The sequence below is a fragment of the Perognathus longimembris genome, chromosome 20 (assembly GCF_023159225.1).
Source record: "Perognathus longimembris pacificus isolate PPM17 chromosome 20, ASM2315922v1, whole genome shotgun sequence".
Classification (NCBI taxonomy): Eukaryota; Metazoa; Chordata; class Mammalia; order Rodentia; family Heteromyidae; genus Perognathus; species Perognathus longimembris.
The window spans coordinates 7,222,382-7,238,022 of NC_063180.1; the positions used below are offsets into that span (position 1 = coordinate 7,222,382).

The 15,641-nt window shown below is 44.2% G+C and overlaps 1 protein-coding gene and 1 pseudogene across 6 annotated transcripts in view; both read left to right on the forward strand.

The window, feature by feature from the left end:
• The window catches only part of Sctr (secretin receptor), an 81,234-nt gene that overhangs the window by 16,252 nt on the left and 49,341 nt on the right, over window positions 1–15,641 (forward strand). For all 6 annotated transcript variants that reach the window (XM_048368661.1, XM_048368667.1, XM_048368663.1 and 3 more), the window contains exon 2: window positions 6,567–6,684. In XM_048368661.1, coding sequence (XP_048224618.1) covers window positions 6,567–6,684 — 118 coding nt within the window. The remainder of the gene's footprint in view (window positions 1–6,566; window positions 6,685–15,641) is intronic.
• Window positions 9,745–10,276, forward strand: LOC125367938 (annotated as a pseudogene).

Consider the following 15,641-nt stretch of genomic DNA (forward strand, 5'->3'; position numbering starts at 1 on the left):
AAATTAAGTAGGGTATTACCCTATAATCCAGAAATTCTACTTCTGGCATTATACAGATACTCCTCCAGTTAGGGTAGTGAGATTTCTGATGTCTGGCTTTACAATGGTGTGAAAGTGGTTGCATGCTGTGGGACTCAAATCTGGATCTTTTCCCAGGCTCACTGTAGGTAGTACCATCCTTTCTGGTGACACTGGGCAGTGGCAATGAGTTGTAGTGCCCACTTGGCATAAGAACAAACAACTGATATTCTAGTGTGTATTGTGTAGCTGAGCTGTGATGCTCAATAGGTTGAATGAGTTACTTGAATTCTGGTCATTTCATTTGAGAATGTAAGTTGAGAAGCATCTGAATGTCCCTGCATTTACATAGGTGTTTGAGTTCTTTCAAAAGCATTATGTAAGTTTCAATATATGATACATTTGCTAGCTTTTTACCTAAAAGATGATTTTAAGTATAGTCTAGTTTGGATCTGGAATATTTCCCAGGATCCCATGTGTTACAAGCCTTAGTCTCCAGGCGAATAGGTTGTCCCATGATGAGTTCCTGCTATGATGTGTTGCCACCATTCCAAAGTAATACATGCCATACCATTCATAATCCCAAACAGAACCATACACCAAAATCAACCTTTTCTTTTTATATTTGCTGCAGTATCAGAAAGTTGGTTGAAACAAAGCACTTTTGTAGTGATAATTGGCTATCCATTGCACTCATTTCTCGTATTAGAAATATAGCTCATTTGCATATACTTAGTTTATATTTTAAGATCTTAGCTGGACATTTTTGTATGTTCTAACTATTCTTTTGCAGATTCCTATGGCTGCTACATAGGTAATCATGTAGAAATTAGTTTTCCATCTTTATAATCTCCATGCCTTTATTTATCTTTCTTGTTTTATTGTGCTGGCTAGAACTTGTGATACTATGATGAAAACTGTGAAAGCGCACATCCTTACCTTAATGCCAACCTAAAGGAGAACAGTCAGTTGGTCAACATTTAAAGGGAGGTTTAGCAATTTTTTGAAAATGTTATCGATTTGACAAAAGTTCCCCTCTGTTCTTATTTGTCTGAGCGTTTGTTTTTTTTTTTGTTTTGTTTTTTTTAACATGAGAGGGTGTTGAACTTTGCTGAGTGGGTAAACAATTTTTCTGCATCATGTGACTTTTTGCCTGTTAGTATGGTGGCTTACATTGATTGATTCTCATATTGAGTTTGTGGTTTGTTTAGACACTTGTTGCTTAATTTCCAAATGTGTGGAAATTGTACTCTTCCTTGTTATTGATTCTTAGTTTGATTACATTGTGCTCAGTAAACACATTCTATATCATTTTAGTTCTTTTAAATTGGTCATGATTCATTTTGTGGCATAAAATATAAGCACATGATAAAAATGTGTATTCTGTTCTTGGATGAATTGTTCTGTAAATGTTGAGTATATTATATTGGTTGATGGTATTTTTCTATACTCTTGCCAATTTTCTTTTGTTTTGTTTGTCTTGCTTTTTGCCAGTCCTGGGGCTTGAACTCAGGGCCTGAGCACTGTCCCTGGCTTCTTCTTTTTGCTCAAGGTTAGCACAATACTCTACCACTTGAGCCTCAGCACCACTTTTGGCTTTCTCTGTATATGTGGTGCTGAGGAATTGAACCCAGGGCTTCATGTATACGAGGCGAGCACTTTACCCCTAGGCCATATTCCCAGCCCCTACTCTTGCCAATTTTCTACATCATAGTTCTATCATTTGTTAAGAAAGCGATGAAGAAACAAAAAAATATATTTTTGTCTTTTTCTCTATCAGTTCTTGATTTTCATATTGTAAAGCTTTGTTTTTAGTGTACATACACTTAGATGGCTATGTGTTTTTTTATTATCTTTTTAGCTTATACTTTTCTGTGTCTAGTTATTGTTTTGGCTCTACACTCTTTTTTTTTTTTGGTCAGTCATGGGGCTTGAACCCTGGGCTTGGGCGCTGTCCCTGAGCTCTTTAGCTCAAGGCTAGTGCCACTTGAGTCACAGCGCTGCTTCTGATATCCTGGTGGTTATTTGGAGATAAGAGTCTCACGGCCTTTCCTGCCCAGGCTGGCTTTGAACCTTGATCCTCAAATCTCAGCCTCTTGAGTAGCTAGGATTACAGGTATGAGCCATTGGTGCCTGGCTTCTACACTCATTTTATATTAATATAGTCAAACTTCATTTCTTTGGCCAGTGTTTGAATTACAATTATTTTAGGCTTTTAGTTTGCCTATCTATGATGTTATTTAAATGTTTTTCCACTTAAGTTTTATGTAAACACCACAGTTTGTATTTTAAACTGTTTTTTAACTGTTATAATCTCTTTTATTTGGTATATTTCAACCATTTACATTAGTGTTATTGTGCATGTGCAAAGGTAAGCTTGACATTTTTTTTTGTTTCATCCTCTGAGCCTTTAATTTTTTAGATTTGACCTTTTGGAGGATTTTTCATTTTATTGATCCTGTAAATATATGTGTCTTTCTAGATTTGGGATTATCTGGCCACCATTTTTTAGATACAGTTTTAGCTGTACTTTCTTTTCTGAAATTCCCAAGGAATAAATTCCCAAGGGATTATCTGGCCACCATTTTTTAGATACAGTTTTAGCTGTACTTTCTTTTCTGAAATTCCCAAGGAATAAACTTTAGATTTTTATATACTCTCCACACAAGTTCCTAAAGATCTTTTACTTTTTATATTAGGTTTGTTCCTTCTGTTGTTCAGATTGAGTAATTTCTACTGTTCTGTTTTCTGGCCCACTAATTTTTACTCTGTCTCCTATCTATCCCCATTATGTTGTTAAACCTATATACTGAGCTTTGAATTTTGATTATTGTCCTTTTCTATTCTAAAATTTAATTTTGATTGTTGTCCTTTTCAATTCATCTCTAATTTTACTCACTGATTTTGCTGAAATATTTTCATTCATTCATTCCTTTTTCCTTCCCCTCCCTCCCTCCCTCCCTCCCACCCTCCCTCTCTCTTTCCCTCCCTCCCTCCCTTCCTTCCCTCCTTCCTTCCTTTGTCCATCCTTCCCTCCTTCCCACTCCCCTACTTCTCTTTTTTTTTTTTATTCTTTTTTTAGATACTAGGGTTTGAACTCAGGGCCTAATGCTTGCTTGGCTTGCTTACATGACTAGCCATCTACTACTTGAGTCATGCCTCCAGCTTAGCTTTTTGCTGGATGTTTCATAGAAGGACTTTCATGGACTTTTCTTCTTCAGGTTGGCTTCAAGCCACAATTCTTGTGATTTCAGCCTTTTGAGTATCTATAATTACAGGTGTGAGCCACCAGCATTGTGCTCTTTCTTGTATTTTTATATCTGTTTCAAGTATATTCAGAATTGCTCATGGGAGCATTTTTGTGGTGGCTGCTTCAAAATAATTATCAGATCATTCTAATAGTCTGTGTCATCTCAGTGTTGGTATCTAATGACTGTCTTTGCTAATTCAGTTTGAGGTCTTGCTAATTCTTAGTATGATGAATGTTACATTTTGAGATTGATTTTTATTGTAAGCTCTTCTTTTATTTGTGGGGTTTTTTTTTTTTGACTGGTGGAAGGGTTGGGTGGGTGCTGCATACTTACTGTGAAATGGAAATAGAAGTTTAGTTTCCCTACTGTGAGTCATCTGATACCTGCAAGAGTGCTGGTAGTTATGGACAGTTGGGGAGGGTGGGGTGCCAGCTTGCACATGATCTCCACCAACACTGCAGGGTTCATTGCCCCAAGAAAGTCCTACATCTTTGTGAGGCCTCCTCTCATCTCATGCTAGGGGCTCACCCCATGGTAGGGGCTGAGGAATACATCATTGCTTCTACTGGGGCAGAAAATCCTCTCCACTGACACCACAAGCTGGGGCCTTCATTACCACACGACAGGGGTAAAATTCCAGCTCTCCCCTTGATCTCTCTAACTCTGCCCTGGCTAATGTGTGTAGGTCCCATGAAACACACGCTTGCCCTCAACTTTGCCAAGGCTCAGGTTCCATGTCATAGCTGGCAAAAATGGAAGTCCAAGGGCTGGAAGTGTGACTCAGGTGGTAGAGTGCCAGACAATGAATGAAGCATCAGATACCAAGTTCCAGTCTTGCTCCTGGAGGAAAAAAATGAAGTTCTGGCTTTCCTCTTGGCCTTCCTGGGGATGAAGGAAGTTTTGCTGAAGTAAGAAGGTTCTATTGAGAAGTCTTCTGTCTTGGTAAGAGCTGTTTGTCTTGTCTTTGGCTAGAGAGCAGGCTATGGTTGGGGCTTTTTTGGTTTGCACCTGGTAGTTGGTCCTTAAGTTGGCCAGGCACTGGTGGCTCCCACCTGTAATCCTAGTTACTCAGGAGGCTGAGATCTGAGGATCACAGTCTGAAGTCAGCCAGGGTAGAAAAGTCCATGAGACTCTTATCTCCAATAAAGTACTCAGAAAAAGATGGAAGTGATGCTGTGGCTCAAGTGGTAGAGTGTTAACCTTGAGGAAGAGAAGCTCAAGAATAGTGCTCAGGCCCTGAGTTCAAATCCCAGGACTGGCAATAAAAACAAACAAACAAACAAACAAATAACTAAAATGTTGCTCTTAAAAGCCTTCCCCACATATAGGATGGATTTCAGGAGTAGAGCTCGTTGGTCAAAGAATATGAACGTTTCTGATGCAAAGCATAGGGTGCCTACGTGTGTTGAAAATATTGTACCTAATTGGTCACCTATAATCCTAATACTCAAGATGCTGAGATCTGAGGATCGTGGTTCAAAACTAGCCAGGGCAGACATCTTCAAGATTCTGGACATGCTACCCTGGTCACATTCCCTAGTCAACATAAAACTCACTTTTCTTCTCTGTGTCTATAAGAGCATTGTATGAACTAAGGCAATCAAACACAGTGAGAACAAAGAAGCTTACTTTCAGAGGAAGAACACAAAGGCATGATGCCTACATGCCTCTGATCATATAATAATTATTGAAATGAACTCTGGAAAATGGAAACAAGAGGTTTTTATCTTTGCTGTTGTTTTTCTTTTCTTTTTTGTCCTGTTTGTTTGTTCATCTGTCTTTGGGAGGGTAAGGGGGGAACAGAAATGGAGGGACAAAGGGTGAACAAATGCAGTAGTGGTACCCACTGGACAATGTGGGAAATGAACTCTACAACTTGTAGGTGGAGACACGAGGGAAAAACTGGAAGAGAGTAAGCAAAGAGGTCACGTTGTCCAAAAAGAAATGTACACTTTACCTGTCTTAGGTAATTCTGTAACTTATATAACTTTATAATAACAGTAAGAAATTAAAAACAAAAAGTATTGTATGAACTAATGTATGCATGACTCTATAATATTAAAATTACATACTCATATTTGTAGAGAGAGTGGGAAGCCATTTCTTCATCTATTGAGTAGCTCATTCTTTTATTCATTCATTGTATTTATTGATTCTCTGGCACCAATGAAGTATTAGAACTGGGAAGAGCTAGGGAACTAGGATGGGTGCCAGCCTCTCTTCTCACCCTGTCCCCTTCATCTCTGTGGCCCCATTGTCTAGGCTTTCTTCGGTGGCACACGGATGGCTAAGTGTGGGGTCCAATGAACTTGCCTGACTCAAAAACAAGCTTTTAAAATCTAAGATGAGGGCTGGGAATGTGGCTTAGTGTAGAGTGCTTGCCTTGTATACATGAAGCCCTGGGTTCAATTCCTCAGCACCACATATATATACAAATCCAGAAATGGCGCTGTGGCTCAAGTGGTAGAGTGCTAGCCTTGAACAAAAAGAAGCCAGGGACAGTGCTCAGGCCTTGAGTTCAAGCCCCAAGACCGGCCAAAAAAACAAAAGAAAGTAAAAAAGAAAAAAGAATTAAGCTTTGGGTTGGGAGTATGGCTTAGCAGTAGAGTGCTTGCCTTGCATGTATAAAGCCCTGGGTTCCATTCCTCAGTACCCCATAAACAGAAAACGCTGCAAGTGGTGTTGTGGCTCAAGAGGTAGAGTGCTAGCCTTGAGCAAAAAGAAGCTGGGGACAGTGCTCAGGCCCTAAGTCTGAGCCCCAGGACCTGCACAAAAACAAACAAACAAAAAACCCCAAGACAACAACAACAAAAAACCCAGAAGTGGGGGCTGGGAATATGGCCTAGTGGTAAAGTGCTCGCTTCCTATACATGAAGCCCTGGGTTCAATTCCTCAGCACCACATATATAGAAAAAACCCAGAAGTGGCAGCTATGGCTCAAGTGGTAAGAGTGCTAGCCTTGGGCAAAACAAGCTTAGGGACAGTACTCAGGCCCTGAGCGCAAGCCCCAGGACTGGACAAAACTAACAAACTAATGAACACTGAGATGACCACACAGATGGAATGAAACAACATATGTCCTACAGGCTTATAATAAGATGCCCAAGAAACAAACTACTTCTTGAACTTTGGATTCTTGATGAATCTAGCAGCAAGATTTGCAGTAGACAAACCACAGGTCATGTGAGCATTATGGCTTTCCCCAAGCTCCTGTGACCTCTGCCGTCCTCATTTTTGAATCTTTTGCTCTATTCCTATTGGTAAATGACAATGGTGCCCCCTTGGCTTTGCCTACAGGTTGGAACCCTGCCCCACCTGTGCGATGTGCTACACATGATGCAGGAGGAGCAGACGCAGTGCCTGCAGGAGCTCTCCAGAGAGAGGAAGGAGGTGAGCGTGGAGCTGCCAGTGCCAGGTATGAGGCCAGCTCCACCCAGGTGCATTCTGCAAGTGGATTGTGTCCAGTGCCACTGGGCTGAGGGAGCAGGCCAGGATGGGTTGGGGACTGGGGGAATGTCCAGCATTGCCTACTCAATCACTTGAGGCAGAAATGGTCTGCACAGATGCTGGGTGAAGCATCTCCACTCCTCTTGGACATGTGTAGGGAGCCAGACCATTCCTCTCCCTTCCCTCCTCTCCTCCTCCCCTCCTCACCACTTCCCCCCTCCCCTTTCAAAAACAAATTCAAAACAAAAGTGTTGGGGACTTAGCTCAAGCAGTAGGTCACTTTCTTAGCACATGGAAAGTCTTGGGTTCAATCCCTAATATCCCTCTAAAAAGAGCAAGAAAAAAATCCCCTTTCTTCACTTCTCCTCCTTCACTATGAGCTAAGAGAATTAAAAAAAGAAACTCCTGCAAGAATTCCAACTTTGGTTCCCAAACACTCACAACAGCATTATTTATGGCAGGCAAGAACAATCTAGATGTCCATGAATGACGAATAGACACACAGAATGGGATCATTCCACACAATGCCTTGTTATTCAGTCTTAAAAAGAGATGAAATACCAATGCACATGACAACACTGGGAAACCTTGGTGCCCAGTGAAACAAGCCAGGCACGAAAGGCCAACTACACGTTGATTCCACTTCAATGCAATGCCCAGATGAGGTGAATCCACTGGCGCAGGAATTGGGTTAGTGGTTGACTGGATTGTTGTGGGACAGGGGGGAAAGGTTTGCAAGATGAATCTAGGGTTTCCTTTGGGGATGTGAAAATATCTGAGAACATGATAGAGGTGATTGCTATATAGCTTTAGATTATGCATGACCTAAATGCCACTGAATTGTACACGTTACATGGTTACATAGTTAATTTTATAATATATGACTTTACTTCATCTTAAAAAGAAAGCAGGCAACAAATAAAGAAACCCAATCTTTTAAATTAGATGGCTTTGTGATCTTAAACAAGTTGCTAATGTCTCTATGGAGAAAGTCTATTTTAAGAGATTGGTATGGAATTAAAAGCACTCACTCAGATAACACTGATTTTACATTTGGTGGTATCAGGTGAGGATGCTAGAAGACAGAACATGAGGTGAGTGAGCCAACCACAGACCCTACTTATCGCTTAGGAATGCTTGGGAGCAGGTCCTTCACCAAATAGGGGCTTCTTGCTTGGGTGTTGCAAAAAAAGTCTAGAGCCAGTGAAAAGCTGCAAGCTGTCAGCTATTTCAGATTTCCTCGCCCTTTGACTTCGTGTGTGGCCTTTGGTCTCTTGGTGATAGAGTGGCTGCTGTACCTGCAGGGAGGAGAGTTGAGTCTCTGGGTATGGAGGATGATAAGGCATCCTCAGGAACCAAGCTTGCCTGCAGGACCCCGAGGCTTCTGGCTCTGCCTTACCTCCTGGCTGTGCTGGCTACAGTGGAGGCTGGAGGGTGACAGAAATCCTTTGTTGGGGAGGGAGGCGGGGTGATTCCTGGGGTTTGAACTCAGGGCCTAGGTAGGCACTGTCCCTGAGCTGTTTTGCTTAAGGCTGATGCTCAACCACTTGAGCCACACCTCCACTTGCAGCTTTTCTTTTTCAGTGGTGAATTGGAGATAAGAGTCTCATGGACTTTCTTGCCAGAGCTGACTTTGGACCATAATCCTGAGATCTCAGCCTTCTGAGTAACTGGGATTAAAGGCATGAGCTACTGGCTCCCAGCTGACGGTGGGATTTTTAGTGATGCATGTGGTTGCTTGATCACAGCCAGCTCTGTGTGGCAGAAGGAAGAGAAGGCTGGACCATGAGCAGTGTGCCATTGTTCTAACTCTAGGAAGATGTGCCTCAGTTACAAGTCCATGCAAAATGACAGTGAGATAAATAAGAACTGTGTGTTCTGCCTGAAACTGGGGGAGAATGTGGTGTTTGAGCCCAGATCTGAGCAGGCCTGGTAGCTACCAGGAATAGACGTGAGGCAGCCACAAGGCCACAGAACACAGGAGCTCCTGGGTCACATGGAGGATCTTTACCTTGAAAGAGAGACAGAGAACTCTGGAAAGCCTGAGTCCAGTATTGTGATTGTCTGCATCAAGCAAAGTGAGGACCACTGATTGGACAGAAAGAGATTTGGAGACCCACTGGGGGCAAGCCATTGAGGCAAGGATGCTATTACTGGTACTAGCTGGGGTGTCTTTGTGTGGGTTCTCAGAAATACATGATCATCAGGAATATAAGAACGGAGACTGAGAGCCAAGTGCTGGTGGCTCATGCCTGTAACCCTAGGACTGAGGTGAGGTCTGAGGATCACAGTCCAAAGCTTACAGGTAAGTCCTTGAGACTGGAAGTGGAGCTGTGGCTCAAGGAACAATGCACAGTCTTGAATGAAAAAGCCAAGAGAGAGCTGAAGGCCCCGATGTCAAGCCCTAGTACTTGAATAAACAAAACCAAACAGCAATAACAACAATAAACAAGAACTGAGTTTGAGCGAGAAGGAAGTCAGCAAACTTATGGCTGTGGCTTGGGGTGCTAGCCTTGAGCAAGCCTTGAGCAAAAAGAAGCCAGGGGCAGTGCTCAGGCCCTAAGCCATGGCAAAACAAAACAAAACAAAAAAACAACATTAAATAATTTGTTACCATTGTGTAAAAGAACACACAAACTTTTTTTTTATTGTCAAACTGATATACAGAGCAGTTACAGTTTCATACTTTAGGCATTGGATACATTTCTTGTACTGTTTGTTACCTCCTCCCTCATTCCCCCCTCCCCCTCCCTCCTCCCCCTTTCCCCCCATGAATTGTTCAGTAGATTTACACTAAACAGTTTTGCAAGTATTGCTTTTGTAATCGTTTGTCTTTTTTACCCCATGTCTCTTGATTTTGGTATTCCCTTACAGTTTCCTAGTTCTAATACCTGTATACATGATTTCCAATGTACTCAGATAAGATACAGAGATAGTGAAGGTACGACCACAGGAAGGGCATACAAGAGGATCATCAATAATAAAAGCTACAGTTTCACATCACATGTTGAAAGTAATTACACCTTTTCACCAAGATGGCGCCAAAAGCTAAGAAGGGAGCTCCGGCCCCTCCTAAAGCGGAAGCCAAGGAAAAGGCTTTGAAGGCCAAGAAGGCAGTGCTGAAAGGTGTCCACAGCCACAAAAAGAAGATACGCACTTCACCCACTTTCCGGCGGCCCAAAACGCTGCGGCTCTGGAGACAGCCCAAATACCCTCGGAAGAGTGCCCCGAGGAGAAACAAGCTTGATCACTATGCTATCATCAAGTTCCCCCGACCACTGAGTCAGCCATGAAGAAGATAGAAGACAACAACACACTTGTGTTCCTTGTGGATGATAAGGCCAACAAGCATCAGATCAAACAGGCTGTGAAGAAGCTCTATGACATTGATGTAGCTAAGGTCAATACCCTGATCAGACCTGATGGAGAGAAGAAAGCATATGTTCGACTGGCTCCTGATTATGATGCCTTAGATGTTGCCAACAAAATTGGAATCATCTAAATTGAGTCCAGCTGGCTAATTATAAATATACATTTTTTCCACCAAAAAAAAAAAGAAAGTAATTACAACAGTGATATAACAGTCGTTTCCATAACTTGGAGTTCATTTCACTTAGCATCATGTTTTGTGAACACACAAACTTAATACCCAATTTTATGTGTAACTTATACACAATTTTAATTCACTTGTAAGTCTCAAGAGACCAAGGTTTACCACACACACAAAACTTTTGTTTTAAGCATGTCAGAATATAGCAATGTGTGGATGAAAGTACTTCTGTGTGGGATAAAGATAGTGAGACCTTTTATTTTACACAGAGTTTTATACATTGTTTTCTAAAGAAGGAATTATCTGTAACCCAACTATCTCCATTAGAAAGATGATTCAATAGTAAATGATTTCATTAGTGCTTTCTGAAAACAGAAGCCTGTTAATTTTTAATAAACATACAGGATGACTAGAAACAAAGTTTTAGAAAGTGACATCTTAGACCAAAACACTTAGAAAAAACTTTTTGCTTGTTTTCTAGTTGACACTGACATATGAAATGAGTGAATGAGTATAGATATATTAGTATGTCCCCCAAATTTGTCTTTATGAACAAATCGTCAAGATCAACAAAAAAGATACATTTATTTGAATCAATTGAAATAAATGAAGTGAGCACTGATAAAGTCTTCCTATCCCACCAGCTGGTAGTGTAAAAGAATGTGTGGTAAACTAGGCACAGTGGTCACACCTATAATTCCAGCTGCTAAGGGAGCTGAGATCTGGAAGGTCATGGATCCAGGCCAGTTCTGGCATAAAGTTTGAGAGACTCTGTCTCAACCAATAGGTGGATGGAATGGCATATGCCTGTCATCCCAGTATGGAGAGAAGTATACATAGGAGGACTATGGTAGAGGTTAGCTTGGGGAAAAAGGGGATCCTATCTTAAAAATACTAGACTCTAGAAGACAAGTATTGTCTTGCATCCAAATTAATTATATATTAGGAACTAATATTTCTGCCACTGAAGTAAAAGAGGTAGCTTCCCAAATCTCCTCTTTGGGAAGCTGGAAACACCTTTTCATATCTCCAACACAGCAAGATGGATGTTCCTACTACGCTACAAAATGGGTCGATTCTGTGGAAGCCACTGAGGCTGTACTAGATTCGTGCAACCATGCAGATTTCCCAGCCACAGCCTTAGGCCTGGGGAGGTAAAAACATCTCCATTCTAATGAAATATTAGTGATAAAACGATGATTTTTCAAAGCTCCCCATAAAAGGTCAATTTTGTAAACCCTGAAGAAACCCTGAGACCCAGGAAATATCAGCCTGCTGCGGGAAGTTGCTCTCATTGTCTCAGAGGGGAGACAGACACTTGCAATGCACAATCCCTCTGTGCCATTCATTCTGTGAATCCAGGTTTTGGGGAAATAAACACTTTCTGTTTTCTTCTTCTTTACTGTTCCCCTTTCCAGGCAGTGGCGATGTGAGGTTTGCGTCTCACATTGGTCCTTCGTACAGGTTGCCTCACAGAGGCTGCCAAATGCCAGTTCTCGAGCCTGAAGCATCTCCCAGTGTCTCCTCAACATCTGGGCAGCAGTGGCTTTCTCCCTGTGGCTGCCTTCCTCCAGCCTCCAGCTGCCCGGCATAGGTCCTCTGCTAGGGTACCCATCCTTCTTCTCAGTCCTCAGGGTCAGCACTGTGAAGGGAGAAGACGGCATTGTTTTTTCTTCCCAGGAGACTTACAGGTTGAAACCTTGACTCAAACCAGGAGTTTAGTGTCAGGCACATGGAATCAAACTCTCTGCAGGGGCTGGTGGCTGGGAGTGGAGGCTGGAGAGGCTGAGGCTGCATAGAGAGGGGTGGGGAGGGGGGAGGCCCCACCACCACCACACTCCTCGTTAAGAGCAGCCAATGGTGGGAAGAAAATGAGGTACGAGGTACATGGGTGGTGGAAGCCGCCGAGTCATCCAGCCTCCTTAGGAGGCCAGGGGCAGAGGCTCTCCTTTCCTTTATGCCTTCTAGTCCCTCTACAGATTCAAAGGCCCTATGTCCTCTCACGGCTTGGGGGCACTGCTGAGAGTGTCCTGCTTCAACAGAGGCCTCCTGCTTCCTGGGAGCCATGTCTGCTGTGTCAGGAAGTAAGGCACCCACAAAGCTAGTCCAGAGTGCAAGTCTCAGCTGCCTTCCTCCTCCGCCCAGAACTCTGAGACAAGATGCTCTGAGAGAGAAGGCCTAGATGGCGGAGCCTCCAGAGAGATGGTGGGGAGCCTCAGGCCACACCAAGAAGGGAGGGATGGTTATTTTAAGATCTGGTTGTTTGCCAAGCACCAGTGGCTCACATCCGTCAATCCCAAGTACATCCCAGGTCTCAGGAGGCTGAGACCTGGTGGATCACAGTTAGTAGTAGACAAGTCTGTGAGACACTGGCTCCAACCAACTAGCAAAAATGCCAGACTTGAGATGCAGCTCAAGTGGTGGAAGGCCAACCTTGAGAGAAAAAGCCAAGAGAGAATTCAAGGCTCTGAGTTCAAGTCTCAGTACCAGTACAAACAATCTGAGGGTTGGGGGCATGGCTCAGGTGGTACAGTGCCTGCTGAGTGGAAAATGACTTCCATTTCAAGTTCTGTCTCAAGCAAAATGGAAAAAAGTTAATAGCTTAAAATGTCTCACTGCTGTTCCATTTGATTCCTAATGGTACCAAACACCACCACTGGGGCGATGGCTTGCAGTCTCTCAATTCTGTCCTTTCCTTCAATGCTTTTGACCTTGCATGTGTGAATCCTCCCTCTCCCCACCACCTGCCAATGCACCATTCCCTCTCTTCGCCAGTTTGCCACATCTAGCCATTTTAGATGCCTCCAGAAACCATGTCCTGAATGCCCATCACTCCTCTGGGAGTCTAGCTGACCTTGGATTCCTGCAGGACCCTCTGTTTCTCTCTCCTGGCAGCTCTGCTCACCGTGGAGATGAGTTTGCCTGACTGTCCCTACCCAACCGCAGATAGGATGGGATTGCTTCACTCTTTTCCAGTGCTTGGTGCTTTGCATAGACCATGTACTGGGTGTTTGTTGCTTGACTTACTGAATGAATAAAGTGCATATATTCAACTGAGAGCAGGAAGAAAGGAGAAAGCAAGAGATCTGGCCTCCAGGCAAGAGTGAGAGCTAAGCAGAGCCTTGGAGGCAGCTGAGGCCCCACGAGTGAATGCCCCAGCTGCTCTCAGGGCCAAACAGGGCACTGAGCTGGCTCTTCTGATCCAGACTCAGCTTCAGCCTGGACCCTGCTGGCTGGGGTCTCCTCTGTACTGCAGGTGCCCTCCAGACTTCCACAGTGCCAGGAGTAGATTCAATTCCTGCAGCTCTTACAAAGGGTTTTGGGGGAGGTGCAGGAGAAAGAGGGCAAAGCATTTGGGGATATCTTCATCAGAACCAGATGGGACCATGTCCTGAATCTCACGCATGACCCTGGAGGAGTGGAAACAGAGATTCTGGAATCAGGTTCAGCCCTGAGCTCCTCACCCAGGTCTGTCATGTCAGTAGGCCCTCTGGGAGCTAAGCCCTAGGGTCTTCCATTGGCCCCGATCTACAGAGGGGTGGGGACTCACCCCTGGGGAGCCAGGGTTAATGGCTAAACTTCTGGTCCTCCCTGGGAAGGAGGTTAACGTTTGAAAGCCAGACAAGTCACAGGAAGTGCCACTCACAAATAAAAAATTAACTTCAGCTATTCTGGGCTCAGTGGCCAAGGCCATTCCAGCATTTTGTGGGAACATTTCAGGGTCACCCTAATAGCTGCATGGCTTGCTCAAGGGGATATTTATTATTCTGTTTATAGAAGCCACTACCCCCCCACAGAGCCAGCTAACAGAAGGGTTCTTGCTCTCCCTAGGGGAAGAATGTTCTAGGAGGAGGGTGGTAGCAGTCTTGCAGACAGAGCCCTGGACTTGTGTCCTCTATCACTTAGGTACTGTGTGATTTCCAGCAAGACTTTGGTCCTACCTGAGGTTCAGTGCCCTCACCTTCAAGTGAGAGCATGCCAGCCCCATTTCTTCTTGTCTCTGCCCATCCGCTTACCCAGAGCCCAAGTAGCAGGAAACAGGCTTTAGTGTTTGTGAGCTTCATTTATTGAGGTGAAAGTCACACAACCTGAAAGCAGCCACTTAAAAATGTCCTATCCAGGTGCCTGCAGCTCACACTGTAAGCCTAACTCCTCAGGAGGCTGAGATCTGAAGACTGAGGTTCAAAGCCAGCCCAGGCAGACATCAAGAGACTCTTATCTCCAATTAACCTGTAAAGTGCCCGAAGTGGAGGTGTGGCTCAAGTGGTAGAATGCCAGCCTTGAGCTAAAAAGTTAAGCCAGAATGTAAAGCCTTGAGTTCAAGAGTCAGTACCAGCACACACACACACACACACACACACACACACACACTCAATCTCAGGGTGGTTGTGCTCCCATGACGCTAAGCAAACACTGTCTACTTCGAGAACATTCTCATCATCCCTAAATAAAGCTCCAAGCCCATCAAGGAACTGTTCCCTTCCTTTCCTCACCCAGCTTCTAGCAAATTGCTAATCTGCATTGTCCCTCTATGGAGTTCCAATTTTGGACATTTCATCAAAATACAAGATATAACCTTTCATGTCTGCCAGTCTTCCTTTTTGAGAACAAAGTTCTTGAGAGTCATCCAGGGTGTGTGGGAATCAGTACTTTACACACACTGGCTTTTAAATCAGCCTCCTGCTGGATCCCACAGGGGATCCTCAACTGCCCACAGTTCAACCTCTGCCCAACCCCTCCTGAGTGGCCCCAGGCTCTTGCTGTGCTTGGGGCGTGGTTTTTTAAAGCCTTTGCCCTTTAGGATTTCAGCCGCCAGCTCAGCTCTGGCCCCACCACAGCTGCCATGTGCAGTGCGGCAATCACAAGGGAGAGCAGCACATCCTCTGGATTGAAGTCCACACATCAGGTCAATGGGGAAGCCAAGGACGGCTTCCCAGCATCCTCATGGCTGGCCTGGGGCTGGCAGGTGAGGAGGAAGGGAGAGAAAAGGAGGCACAATGAAGCAGCAAGCTGGCTCCTGTGCAGGGTCTGTCTTGAACCACTATGGGGTCTTGAAGAAGAGAAGGGACAGATGGAAGGTGGCAGAGAGCCTGGGAGACAGCTGTGAGAGTCCCCAGGTGGAGGGAAGAGCCACTGTACACGAGGACGTCACATCATAGTGGGGCAAGGCCAGGAGGAGCTGCAGGCTCCCGGGTGGTCTCCAGACAGCGTCTGGGCATGGGGGAGGTTTGGCAGGACATGGCGCCTGTCATCTTGTGGCCCAGTCCCCATCATGGCAATCTGTCCCACTGCTCCAGAAACAGTTTCAAGGTTGCTGTCAGGGCATCAGGGAAGCTATTGGATTCAGTGGGTGAACATGGGGTGAACTCACAGCT